Source organism: Phaethon lepturus, unplaced genomic scaffold, assembly GCF_000687285.1.
Source record: "Phaethon lepturus isolate BGI_N335 unplaced genomic scaffold, ASM68728v1 scaffold23770, whole genome shotgun sequence".
Taxonomy (NCBI): domain Eukaryota; kingdom Metazoa; phylum Chordata; class Aves; order Phaethontiformes; family Phaethontidae; genus Phaethon; species Phaethon lepturus.
In genome coordinates this window covers 11,137-22,048 of record NW_010510122.1, presented here as the reverse complement: position 1 = coordinate 22,048, position 10,912 = coordinate 11,137, and the positions used below count along the sequence as shown (strand labels likewise).

The 10,912-nt window shown below is 55.3% G+C and overlaps 1 protein-coding gene across 1 annotated transcript in view; it reads left to right on the top strand.

The window, feature by feature from the left end:
* Nucleotides 1-447: 447 nt before the first annotated feature.
* CEP164 (centrosomal protein 164kDa) overlaps nucleotides 448-10,912 on the top strand; it is a gene marked incomplete at both ends in the record, with an annotated part of 20,514 nt that continues 10,049 nt past the window's right edge. The window contains 6 exons of the mRNA XM_010296097.1: nucleotides 448-525; nucleotides 3,772-3,857; nucleotides 5,460-5,609; nucleotides 7,548-7,766; nucleotides 9,026-9,157; nucleotides 9,808-10,024. Of these exons, the coding sequence (XP_010294399.1) occupies nucleotides 448-525; nucleotides 3,772-3,857; nucleotides 5,460-5,609; nucleotides 7,548-7,766; nucleotides 9,026-9,157; nucleotides 9,808-10,024 (882 nt within the window). The remainder of the gene's footprint in view (nucleotides 526-3,771; nucleotides 3,858-5,459; nucleotides 5,610-7,547; nucleotides 7,767-9,025; nucleotides 9,158-9,807; nucleotides 10,025-10,912) is intronic.

Genomic DNA, 10,912 nt, shown 5'->3' with positions numbered 1-10,912 from the left:
GCGGGGAGACTTTCCCCGGGGACTGTCGGGGAAGGGAGCCTTCGCGCCGCATGCTGCCAGCGGCCAAGCCCGTGGGGATTCCTGATTTATTGGGCACCCCGTCTGCCACCGTCCCAGCAGATAGCTCTGCGCAAACCGCCTTCCCTGCCTGCGCCTCTGCAGCTTGGGAAGGGGAAAAGCCAACTCGCTGCTGGCCGAGCCCCTGCCCCAGCCATCTGTCTGCAGTGCAGATATGGGCTGTGCTTGGGCGTGGGCCTGAGTCTTGGTGTAGCCATCTCCTACGTCCTGTAAAATTTTCTGATTGTTGAAGTATCTAGTGCTACGGAAGACTCGCTGTCTGTGGGTCGGTGAGTGTGGGTTCCAAACTGTGTTAGGATTTTGCTCTCGGGATCTCTGGCAAAACCTGCACGTGCTCACCAGACGCCGATCTTCTGCTTTCTTCTCTAGGCTTTCCAGAGTCGGCTTTCTGAGCAGGTGCTGGACGCGGGGGTTCTGTCTCCTGTTTCGGCTGGCCCCACGTGCGAGGTGAGCGCTATAGACGCGAGCAGGGACCGATTCGTGAATAGGCAGGGCGCAACACTGTAATGGGGTGCGCTAACGGCAGGACGATGCCGTCGGCACAAAGGCTTTGCAGGGGCAAACAGGATTGACGTGTTAAGTGTCTGGGATTAGAGCGGGGCTGCTCGTGTGTTCCTCCTGCGGAGGGGAGAAGCACGAAGAATGTCCTCTTCGAGTAGAAGTGGCTTGAGGGGTGCACGCATGCGAGCTCACGCGTGTGCCTTCCCTGCCCGATACAAGTGTAGATAAAGCGTAGCTTTCCTGGGGAATGGTGTGAAGCAGAGTCTATTTTTCTTTTGTGAGTATATACTTGTCCTTTTCTTTCTCTTAAGCAGATGGAAAGGATTCGCGTAACGAAACGATAGTACAAGTGGGAAGAGAAGGAGGTTAACTCCCTCTGACAGATTTTGGTTTAGGGAAGCTTATTTTTAAGCATCTGGCTGTCTTGCCTGCTTTTGTGTCGGGCTGGGGGGGAAGTAGGCTCCTTCCAGTGAGTCTGGCATGTGAAGGAGCACATGTATGCATGCACACGCCTGTGCTTCCTCTATCACGTCAGCCCGGGATGTAGCGATGATCGGGCAGCTCTGATTGCAGAGGATTGCTGTGCATCCGGAGGTTTTAGCCTTGTCTTTTCGGCGTGTTACTGAGTTGGCTTCCTCAGCCCCACGTTCCTACCGAGCCCTCTCCCGCATCGTCCCGGCTTGTCGGCGCATTGGCTGTGAGAGCGTGGCGCGCGGCGAGGCGGAGGGTCAGGCTCCAGCTGGGGTTTACTCAGCCTTGCTCTGATTGTAAGTGAGTTGATCAGCTGCGCTGGAGGAGACCTTGAGTGGCGAACTCACCACCTGTCCAGCAGAGAGGAGCAAGCCAGTTTGTAAGGTTGTGTCTGGAGAATCCACCTGTCCTCTTGTGCCTCATAATGAGCATAATCAGATGTGAAGGGAAAACAAAACATACGCCTGCTGCGTTCTCCCCCTCTGCCTCTTGCCGCAGCCGTCGCTGTGCATACAAATGCCTTGCTGGAGGAGCCGCGTTCCGAGTTGATTACAGCCCGGTTTTGAGGAGAGAGGTGGATTTGAAATGGTGCCCCTGCAGAACTGCAGCTCCTCTTCCATGCCGGTAGACAGAGGCTAGTCTGAAGTCAGACTCTGGCTCGTAGGAGCGTGTTTACTGCCACGTAGTGAGCTTGCCTCGCTTCGAACATACTGGTAAAATATGCTCTTTCTAAAAAAAGACCGCCTCTGTCAGCTGCACGAGCACAGCAGCGGAGGCTTTTGGTTGGTGTGTGTTGGCAGAGGCTGTGCGGGCATCTTCCTGCGAGACCTGGCGCTCCCCTGGCAGCGGGGAGGCTGCTCCTTTCGCCTTTCTCTTCACAGGCACTCGAAGTGCTGGCATCCCGCTCCGCTGGCGCTGCTGCGCGGAGGGTGACGCCGGTGGGGGGCTGGAAGCAGGCACGCGATCTAAGCTGATGCGTGCCGGAGACCATGGAGATCCTCCTGCTGAGCTCCCTTGGGAACTGTGCTGTGCAGGGGGAGGAGACAGCCTATTCTGTCATCCTGCTTTCCCGTGGCCACAAGACTGGCTTTGTACTGTGAGCGTGTGAGGTATTCCGCTGTGGGATGCAGCCGGCATTGAAGCAGGAGAGAACGCCGCTTGCAGTGCGGGGACTGCTGGGCATCCTGAGGCAACGGGAGGGGCTGAGGCTCCACGGTGACTTCACAGGCAAGGCTTGAAATCAGCCCTCGTTCCCTGCAGGGCGGTGCTGTCTTCACATCAGATGTGTCCTGAGGTTCCTGCAGCCCATGACTCCCGGGGAGGGACTGCCCTCCCGGGAAGGCGTGCGGGGTAGGAGCGTGGCCCCGGCCCCCCGCGGGGGCTCAGCAGCATTACCCTGTGACTGGTTATCCATGTTCCCAGGAAGACCTCCTTCTCCATCTGTCTGGAGTCTTTCCTTCCGCAGGCAGCAGTGACAGAGCCCCTTTTGAGCCGGAAAAACGTTTGCTGAGCTCCTTGGTTCTCGGGAATTGAAGCCATTATTTACAGTGGGGCAGGAGGGAGGCTGAGGGGGAGCTGCCTGGGAGGGCTCTGACCAGGCTGACGTGATGGAAGGTGACAGCACTTGCAGGGAATCCTGCTGCTGCTTGCTCCACTGCACATTTGCATGAATTACTGCTGGTTTAATTCTGTTTTATTTTGGCCCTGCTCCACAGTCTGCTCTGGCAGGGCCCGGGCTGAGCTCACCTGCTGTTTCCGTGGTCCCCGAGAACTTAGGAATGGGCTGTTCTTCCGGGGACCAGAAGCCCTAGCAGGGAGGATGAGCCCTGGCTGCTTTCTCGTGTCGGGCTGACGGCTTGAGGAGGGAAGTTCTTCCCCTCCCCAGGTGAACCGCGCAGCCGCACGCTTGCGTGCGCGCCTACTGCGGGCACAGAGGGGCTCGGTAGCTGGCAGGTGGGAAAAGGAGCAGCTGACTATTTTACGCTCCGATATTTGCTATTCATATTTCAAGTAGTTACTAGGGCATAAATAAGCCAGCTGAAGTTGCTCGGTGCGTTGCCAAGGGGGCTGGCTTTCTTAGCAGCAGCCGCACGGGCGTGTGCTGGAGCGAGCAGCCGGCAGTCCCTGGGTAGGTGCGACTGCGTGTACGCCGCCCGTCACGCCCTGCCCGAGAACCAGGACGCGAGGCGGGACCGAGTCCCGTCGTGATTCCCGTCACACCCAATATGTCTATCGATTCGCTTTGCGGCCACAGCGCGCGCGCCCTTTCGCTTTTGTGTGCGACACTCCCGTTTGCTTTTAGGATGACTTTTTTTGTCCTACGCTTTTTAGGGAGTTTAGTGTTACTTGGACATCTGAGATGATCTTCGGGGGGTAGAAAAAACCAACCTGTGTCCAAAGTGCTGAGTGCTGGCAGGGTAGTTGACCTTCTGCAGTGAAAAAGCAATCCCGAGACCACAACCTGGAGAGCTGAGCTCCCAGGTGCCTCGGTTGTGCCACTGGGGACCGTTCCTGGGATGTTTGGAGACCCTTGGTTACCTGCGGGAGAGGAGGCTGGCACGTTCAGCTGGGCGCTCTGGAGCAGCCGGTGGCTGCTGTTTGGTCCTCGGTGCCGATGTGCCGGACCAGAGCGGCGCTGCCCTTCGGAGCCGCTCTGAGGTCCTGCGAGGCTTTGATGGTGAAGGAGCCGGCAAACTCCTCGCTGTTTGCTTTTACCTGCAGGCCCAGGAGCTGGGAGAAGAGGAAAAAGACCAAAGCAAAGCCAGTATAGAGGAAGAGCAAAGCAAAAGAACAAAAGCTGCCGAGAGGTATGGTACAAACAGGGCAAGAAAGGAGGTGTAGACAGCTCTAGCTCCCTGTGACTTTCCTGTCTTGTCCACCCCTGCTCTGCTCTGGTCACTGTAACGCCACTGTACAGGTGTCCCTTGTAGAACACCCTGAGATGCCAGAGCTTCTCCCAGGCCTTTTCCACTCAACCTCTTGCTTCTCCTGCTGCTTCCTTAGTACTGTCTCAGCAGATTTCAGCTTTGTTTGAGTTTCTGGCTGGGTAGGCAGCAAAACCGCCTGCCTTTCACTTCCTTGTGACTGCCCCAGATGTGGAGCTGGCTTCCGTTTCCCTTACAGCTATCTGACTTTTCTCACTCTAAAAGCCACGCTCTTGCTGAGACGGTCTGAACCCGTTAACGTTGCGTGGTGCGCCCTGTGGCGTTTAACCGTGGAAGAGTCGGCCACCGGCCGTTGCCCGATGACAGACCTTTCTGGTTCCGGGGCAGCGCCGGCCCTGCTGGGCTGCCAGCTCTGCACTGGGCAGAGCCTGTAGCTGGAGGCTCCTCGGGCCAGCCTGGTGCCTGTTACTGGGAGCAGGAGAGTCCAGCTGCGGGGTGAACAGTTCTCTTCCGCTTCCTTCCGTAGAGGTGGCCTACAGCAAGTCACTGGCTGCCCAGGGGTGAGCTTTAAGCTATTTCATGTCCTCGTACATGGATAACCCGCTTGAGTGCGCCAGCTGTTACCCCCAGAGCCGTGCTGCTTTCCAGACCCGTAGTCACTGCGAGGCGTAGACGGTCCAGGGGAGCTGTTTTCAGCCTGTTTGTGGAGACTTGTTTAAAGCAGTTGAAATACTGTGCTGAGCAGAGGGCTCTGTGCTCTCTCGAGCCCCTCCCCTCACTCTCAGAGCTGCAGCATGTGGCATTTATAGACGAGTCGTGTCAAAACTCTTAGCCTCTGCACAGAGTTACATATACTCTGGGGCACTGGGAACCAAGAAGCTGTTGCCTGTGCCAGGAAGACTTGTGAACAGAAGAAGCTGCAGTCCATCTTAATGACTGGCTGCATGCACTTGGGTCTTGCAGCTTTGTTCTTAGAGGAGCTGCTCACGTGAACGTCCCTGAAAATGTGTTCTGCCTGCAGGAATTGTCTCCTTATCGCTTGGTACCTGCTTCCCAGCTGTACATCCTCTCTTCCTCTCTGCCTGTAAAGCTAGCTTGTGCTTGCCTCTTCTCTCTGTACTGCTAAGATGAAGTAGGACTGTAGATGTAAACATGCCAACGTTTCCATCTATAACGTGGGCAACAGTGAGAGTGTTGCTAATAGGGCTGACTTATCCCGGGGAAATTCTCAAAGGACTTGGGAGGGGGGGGGAAATAATCCAGGGAAGGGATTCGGCATTTTGAGACTGCCACCTCAGCTGCCTGTTAACCTGGCAAGGCTCGAGGCGGTGTGCATGGTTTGGAGCTGTGCTGTGCCTTCGGTAGCCCCGTGTTGGACGAACGGGGCCCGTCAGCAGGCATGGCTCGGGGCCCGTCTAGGTCAGCTGCGCATCCCGCCTTCCCTCGGTCTCATCCGCCTGCAGCAGCTGCTAGAATCTGCTCCGTGCTGATCTGGTCTTCTGTTACCTTTTTCGTGCTGCAAAGCGAGGGGGATCAAAGCGCTCGTGAAACGCCAGGCGAGAAGCGTTTTGCTTTAGAGAATCCCAAGCCGGAGGAGGCCGTGGCCCAGGAGCTGGAGGAGGGATCGCCGGATAGCCTAATCGATCCGGAGGAGCTCGCTGCCCCGCAGAAAGCGTAAGGGCTTCGCTTAAGTCCCCGGTGGCGTGAGCATAACAGCTTTTGTCCTTTTGTTCCCCTTTGTGGCATTGGAAGTTGGCGTGTGAAGTCAGCACGCGAGGAGACGCTGTTTGGTGGGCACAGCAGGGCTGGAACATCCCCGAGCAGCTGTTTCGCGGGCGAGAGTGCCAAGTGAACAGTCGGTACTGGGGAGGGCGAGGACGGCGGCTCAGCCCTTGGGCTCAGTGGCACAGGACTCCACGGGGCGGAGAAAGAGCCGTTTGCTTTGTGCTTGGAAAAGCCTCTTTCTTATCGGTGTCGCTAAGGAGGCTGTAAGCGTTCGCCCTCCTTCGATAAACGCTTTCACGCAGGCTCCTGAGCTCACTTGCCGAGCGGTGCTGAGATCAGGGGGGAAAAACAAAAACCTGACAAATCACCCCGCTTTTACAGTCCCCGGGAGCGCTGGTTGCTGTGAGATGGGGTCAGGGCGCAGGACGGTAGAGCTCGGGTTCCCCGCAGAAGGCGGCAGTCTGTCGGCGTGCTACGTCGATGGCCTTTGCAGATACGTACCCGCGGTGCCGCTGCGGGAGAAGATCTCGGCGGAAGCGATCGCGCTGGCTTGCTTCCTCCGGCAAAAGGCAGACCCGCACAACTGGAAAAAACAGGCAGCGCGTCTCGGGGCCAAGTGGCGGAGCAGCAGCCTTTGATGTGGGGACCGGCACAGGGTCTCCCTCTTTCTTGGGAATTGTGTCGAGGAGTGGGGGGGGGGTGTGTTGGCTGGATCTCTTTTTAAGCAAGAAACTGGGGCAAAAGGAAGAAAGTGATAAAAAGGTGGAAGTGGCCGAAATGCTTTGCAGAGCAGCTGATAAATGACGCCGTCTGTAGGCATCTCTACACGCTCTGGGCCGCTGCAGTGTTACAGGGGAGCACTAGTGAAGCGGGGTTTTTCCAGAACCCAGCTACTCTTTCTGCTGTCTTGTTAATGACCGCATAAGCGACCTTTTCTCTTTTGACCCAAGGCTGTATTACTGGGGCTGTTATTTCCCTGATTCCTGGCGAAACAGAAGTCCCTCTGCCTTACGCTAACAGTCTTGGAGCACGAGGAGACCTTGCTGCTCTAGCTTTCATGAGGGCAGAATAAAATTTTTTTTCCTGGAGTCATCTTGGCTTTCCCCTCCTTCCCCTTCAGTCGCTCTCAGACCTGATAATTTTGCTGCACTCTGTCTGACAAAGCTTAATCAGGAACAGATTGGGTTTGGGTTTTTGGAGCGCTTGGAGCTTTCCGTTGCCTGGAGCTGGCAAACTCCCAGCACGCTTCAGATCACAATTGCAGAAAGATACCTGGTCCGTCAGAATCCCTGGGCTGAAAACGGGTACTGACGGCATCTGCTGCTGTGCCTGGCAGCCCTAGCCAGGTTTTCATAGCTACCAGATCCTTCGTGAAGCGAGACCGTGTTGCCCTCGCAAGGTGAGCTCTAGTTGGCCAAAATAGGAATTATCTGGGCCCCGAGTGCTCTTGGGGCTGGGGTTAACAATTTATTGGTCAGAGTTTCTCTGGGAGTCAGAGTGGTCCCACCAGCGGTGCGTGGGGCGTCCCCAAGCTGCTACCTGAGATACCACGGCACTCAAAACCTTGAGCGTGTGCTGTGTGTTCCCCAACAGCCTTGTTAAAAAAAAAAAAAGGCTTTCCTGTAGCAAGCTTGTGCCCTCCACCCACCTACACGGCCGTTCCTCGCCGCCTGCGAGCTAACCAGCCAGGGCTGCGCAGCAGCCCGCACGCGGCCGCGGTCTGGGGCGGGTCCTGCGGGTCCTTCCCCTTCGACAGTGAACCTTCTAGAGTAGGTGGCTCTGAGACTCTTGGTTTGCAGTTGATACGGTTTGGGGGATGTCGCTGTTTCTTTCACCTTACTCGGTTTTCTGTCGCCCTTTTGCCAAAGGAGCTTTCTCTTTTGGTAGGCGACCGGAGAAGGAAATGGAACACGAGCGGTCCTTGAACCAGCCTAGCGAAGAATCCCTGGAGGGAATGGCCGAGGAGCTGGAGACAGAGCTTGAGCGAGAGAAAATCCATTTATTGCAAGCGAAGGAGGAGAAAATTCAGCAATTCCAGGAAGAGATGAGGCAGCAGGAGGAGGAAGAAGCTGAGAAGCTCCATCAGCAAAAAGAAAAATCCCTCAGGTACTTTCCTTTTTCACTCCATCTCCCCTCTATTTCTCCTCCGAGCCTTTCCTAGCTGTGATTTCAGGGCCGGTGGCCACAGGCTTGTGCTGTTACAGGCCACCACCTTGGAAGTGGTGCTGCTTGGCAGAGCTGTGGGCAAAGGAGGTAAGAACCAGGCTTCTGGGGAAGAGGAGCGCGAGACTCTGCCTGGCACGGAGCAGCCTGTGCGTGAGGATCCGCACGTCGCGAAATGAGTAGCGGTCTGCTGTGGGTGCTGCGTGCAGAGAGCACAGTGCCTCAGGAAAGCGCTCTCCGCTACAGAGGAGAGAGCATCTTCCCATCTCTTGCAAGACGAGCTCCGATTCGGTACACGTGCAGCTTTCAGAGCTCTGAACCCGTCTCTTATGGTTAACCTGGGAAAAGTTTCCAGTTCAGCGCTTGGAGCGTTACCGCCTGGCAGACGTTCAAATCCTGGGCTAAATGGTGGTAACAGGACTGGAAATTGGAGCGTTAGAGGAGATGAGGTTACCCCAGAGGAACTATCTGAAACTCTGGAGCTGTATGTTTTATAGAGGGACTTCCAAACGAGACTTTAAGGAATAGAGCATGGATGTCGGTGTGAAACCCAGCCAGTGCATGAGGCTCTGATGGCAATCCGGGCAGCGGAACAGCCCTGGGAGCTGTGTCCTCACCCTGGGGGACTTTTGTCTCGGGGCTCCTATTTTATTTTGGGTGGCTTTGATACTTACATTCTCAGCACGCTGAGCCAGCCAGAAACGGTATCCTGACGTGGGATGTCATGAGAATGCTGTCTTGGGTGCGAAGGAAGACGGGAGTTGGACCTGAAGGGAAAAATGCCTATGCAGTAATAAAGCAGTAGTAAAAAGGGTGTCGTATGGAAATACAGAGCTTACGGATGCACTAATGCATCCAGGTACCTTGGCTGGGAGCCTGCTTCCGTTTACTAGGAGTTGATTTCATTTACCCAGGGGGGAAAAAAAAAAAAACCAGAAACAACCAAGTGCCACCTATGCTAACACTTTAAAATGCACCGCAGAAGTTGGATGCTCGGGGGCTGCGTCTCCCGTGCCAGCAGCCAGGTTCTGAAGGTATGGAGGAGAATTAATGGTCTGGAGCCCTGAGAACGCGTTGCTCGGGCAGGCATGGCTAGTGGGAGCAGCAGCTGATCTATAGGCCTTGGGGAGGCGATTTGAAGATATTAAAGCCTCCTGAACCTTTTTTCTTTTTTTTTTTTTTTCTGGCTGCTAATCTCTCAGGACTCTGAAAGAAGATTTGGCAAAGGTTTCTGAGGAGGAAGAGTTGCGTGTCAGAAAGGAAGAAACGGAGAGGCTCTCAAAGCTGCGAGCCAAGATCACCTCGGAGACCAAGGCAGAGGAGGAGAAGATAAGGTGAAAAGTGTCGCTGCCGCCCCTGGGGACGTAAACTCTGCTGGTTTGGGAGGGAGGCATCTCGCATGCCGCCAGCAAGCGCTCGGAGGGGGTGCTAGCCCTCCCGAGCCTCCCCTAGCTGGTGCCCTGCCCTGGGAGCAAGGACGAGGCCCTAACGACGATGCTGTACGTGCGGGGGAGCTGTGTCGATAGAAGGCAAAAGTGATGGACCGTCACGGTACGAGCTCCGCTGCCTTGGAGCCGATGAGCTTTTGCTAAAGAGGCACGTAGTACGTAAGTGTCCCGAAGAGCGATGTTGCTGTAACGTGGGACCAGGCACGGCTCTGGGGCACGTAAATGAAGGAAACGGTGTCTACAAGGATAGCTGCTCGGTTTGGGTGGATGTCCCTGTCAAATGGCTCTTCGGGCCGGTGGAAACAACTGGGCAGGCAGAGAAGGCAGACCCTGGAAAACTTAGATTGTGTTATTTCTCTTTTGTGTATTTGACCGGTCTCCAGCTGACTGCTTTGCTGCTCATTTCCAAGGCCCTAGTTGATACGCTTGTGAATCTGTGCGCTGTGGTTCTCGGCTCTGGTTCCTAAATGGAGTTTGGTGGTAAAGTACTGACTTAGGACTTGCTTCTGTCTGTGTTCTTGTCGCAAACCTACCAGGGCAGAGCAAGAGGTCACACTGCAGAAACTAAGAGAAGAGTGGGAATCCCAGCAGGCAATGGAGAAGGAGAGCCTGGAGAGGAAGCAGCAGCTTGTTTTGGAGAAAATGAAGCTGGAAATGGAGGAAGCTCGTCAGAAAGAGAGGACTGAGCTGGAACAAGAGAAGGAACAATTCCTGAGTGAGCTCAAGGACAGATTAGATAGGGAGAAGAAGGAGGTGAGATCTTTATTGCCAGCTCGGATATCCTGGTTTCGTCTGGGAGACAGTTAATTTTCTTCATAGCAGCTAGTATGGGGCTACGTTTCGGATTTGGGATGAAATCCGTGTTGATAATTCAGGGATGGTTTCAGTTGTTGCGAGGCCGTCAAAGACGGTCCGGCTTCTTGCGCTGGCTGACCGGCGAGCAGGCTGGGGGTGCACGGGGGGCTGGGAGGGGGCACAGCCGGGACAGCCGAGCCCGGCTGGCCAAGGGGGTATTCCACAGCATACGGCGTCACGCCGAGTGTATAAACCGGGGGAAGGAGGAGGAAGCAGGGGGAGTGTTCGGAGTGGTGACGTTTGTCTGCCCAAGTAAGCGTTACGCGTGACGGAGTCCCGCTTCCCTGGAGATGGCTGAACACCCGAATGGATGTGAGCTGATGGAAATGTCTCCTGGCCAAGCAAATACAGTCAAAGTGCACTTGGGGATTTGAGCATCAAGAGTTATACAGTTTGCAAACGGCAGTAATCCCTAACTGGGGAAAAACTTATGTAATATGAAGTCTTCACTATTCAGAACTGTGCTGGTTTTGGCTGGGATAGAGTTAATTTTCTTCATAGTAGCTAGTATGTGGTTATGTTTTGGATTTGTGCCTGGCTAGCTCAGTCAGTAGAGCATGAGACTCTTAATCTCAGGGTTGTGCGTTCAAGTTGGGCACCTCAAAAGGACCGTTGCGGTTTAACCCGTTGGGATGGGGCGGGGGGGTTAGAAGGGTGAAAGTGTGAAAACTCGTGGTTTAAGATAAAGGCAGTTTAATAGGGAAAGCAAAAGCCAGGCACGCAAGCAAAACAAGGAATTCGTTCCCCACTTCCCATCCGCAGGCGGGCGCTCGGCCATCTCCTGGG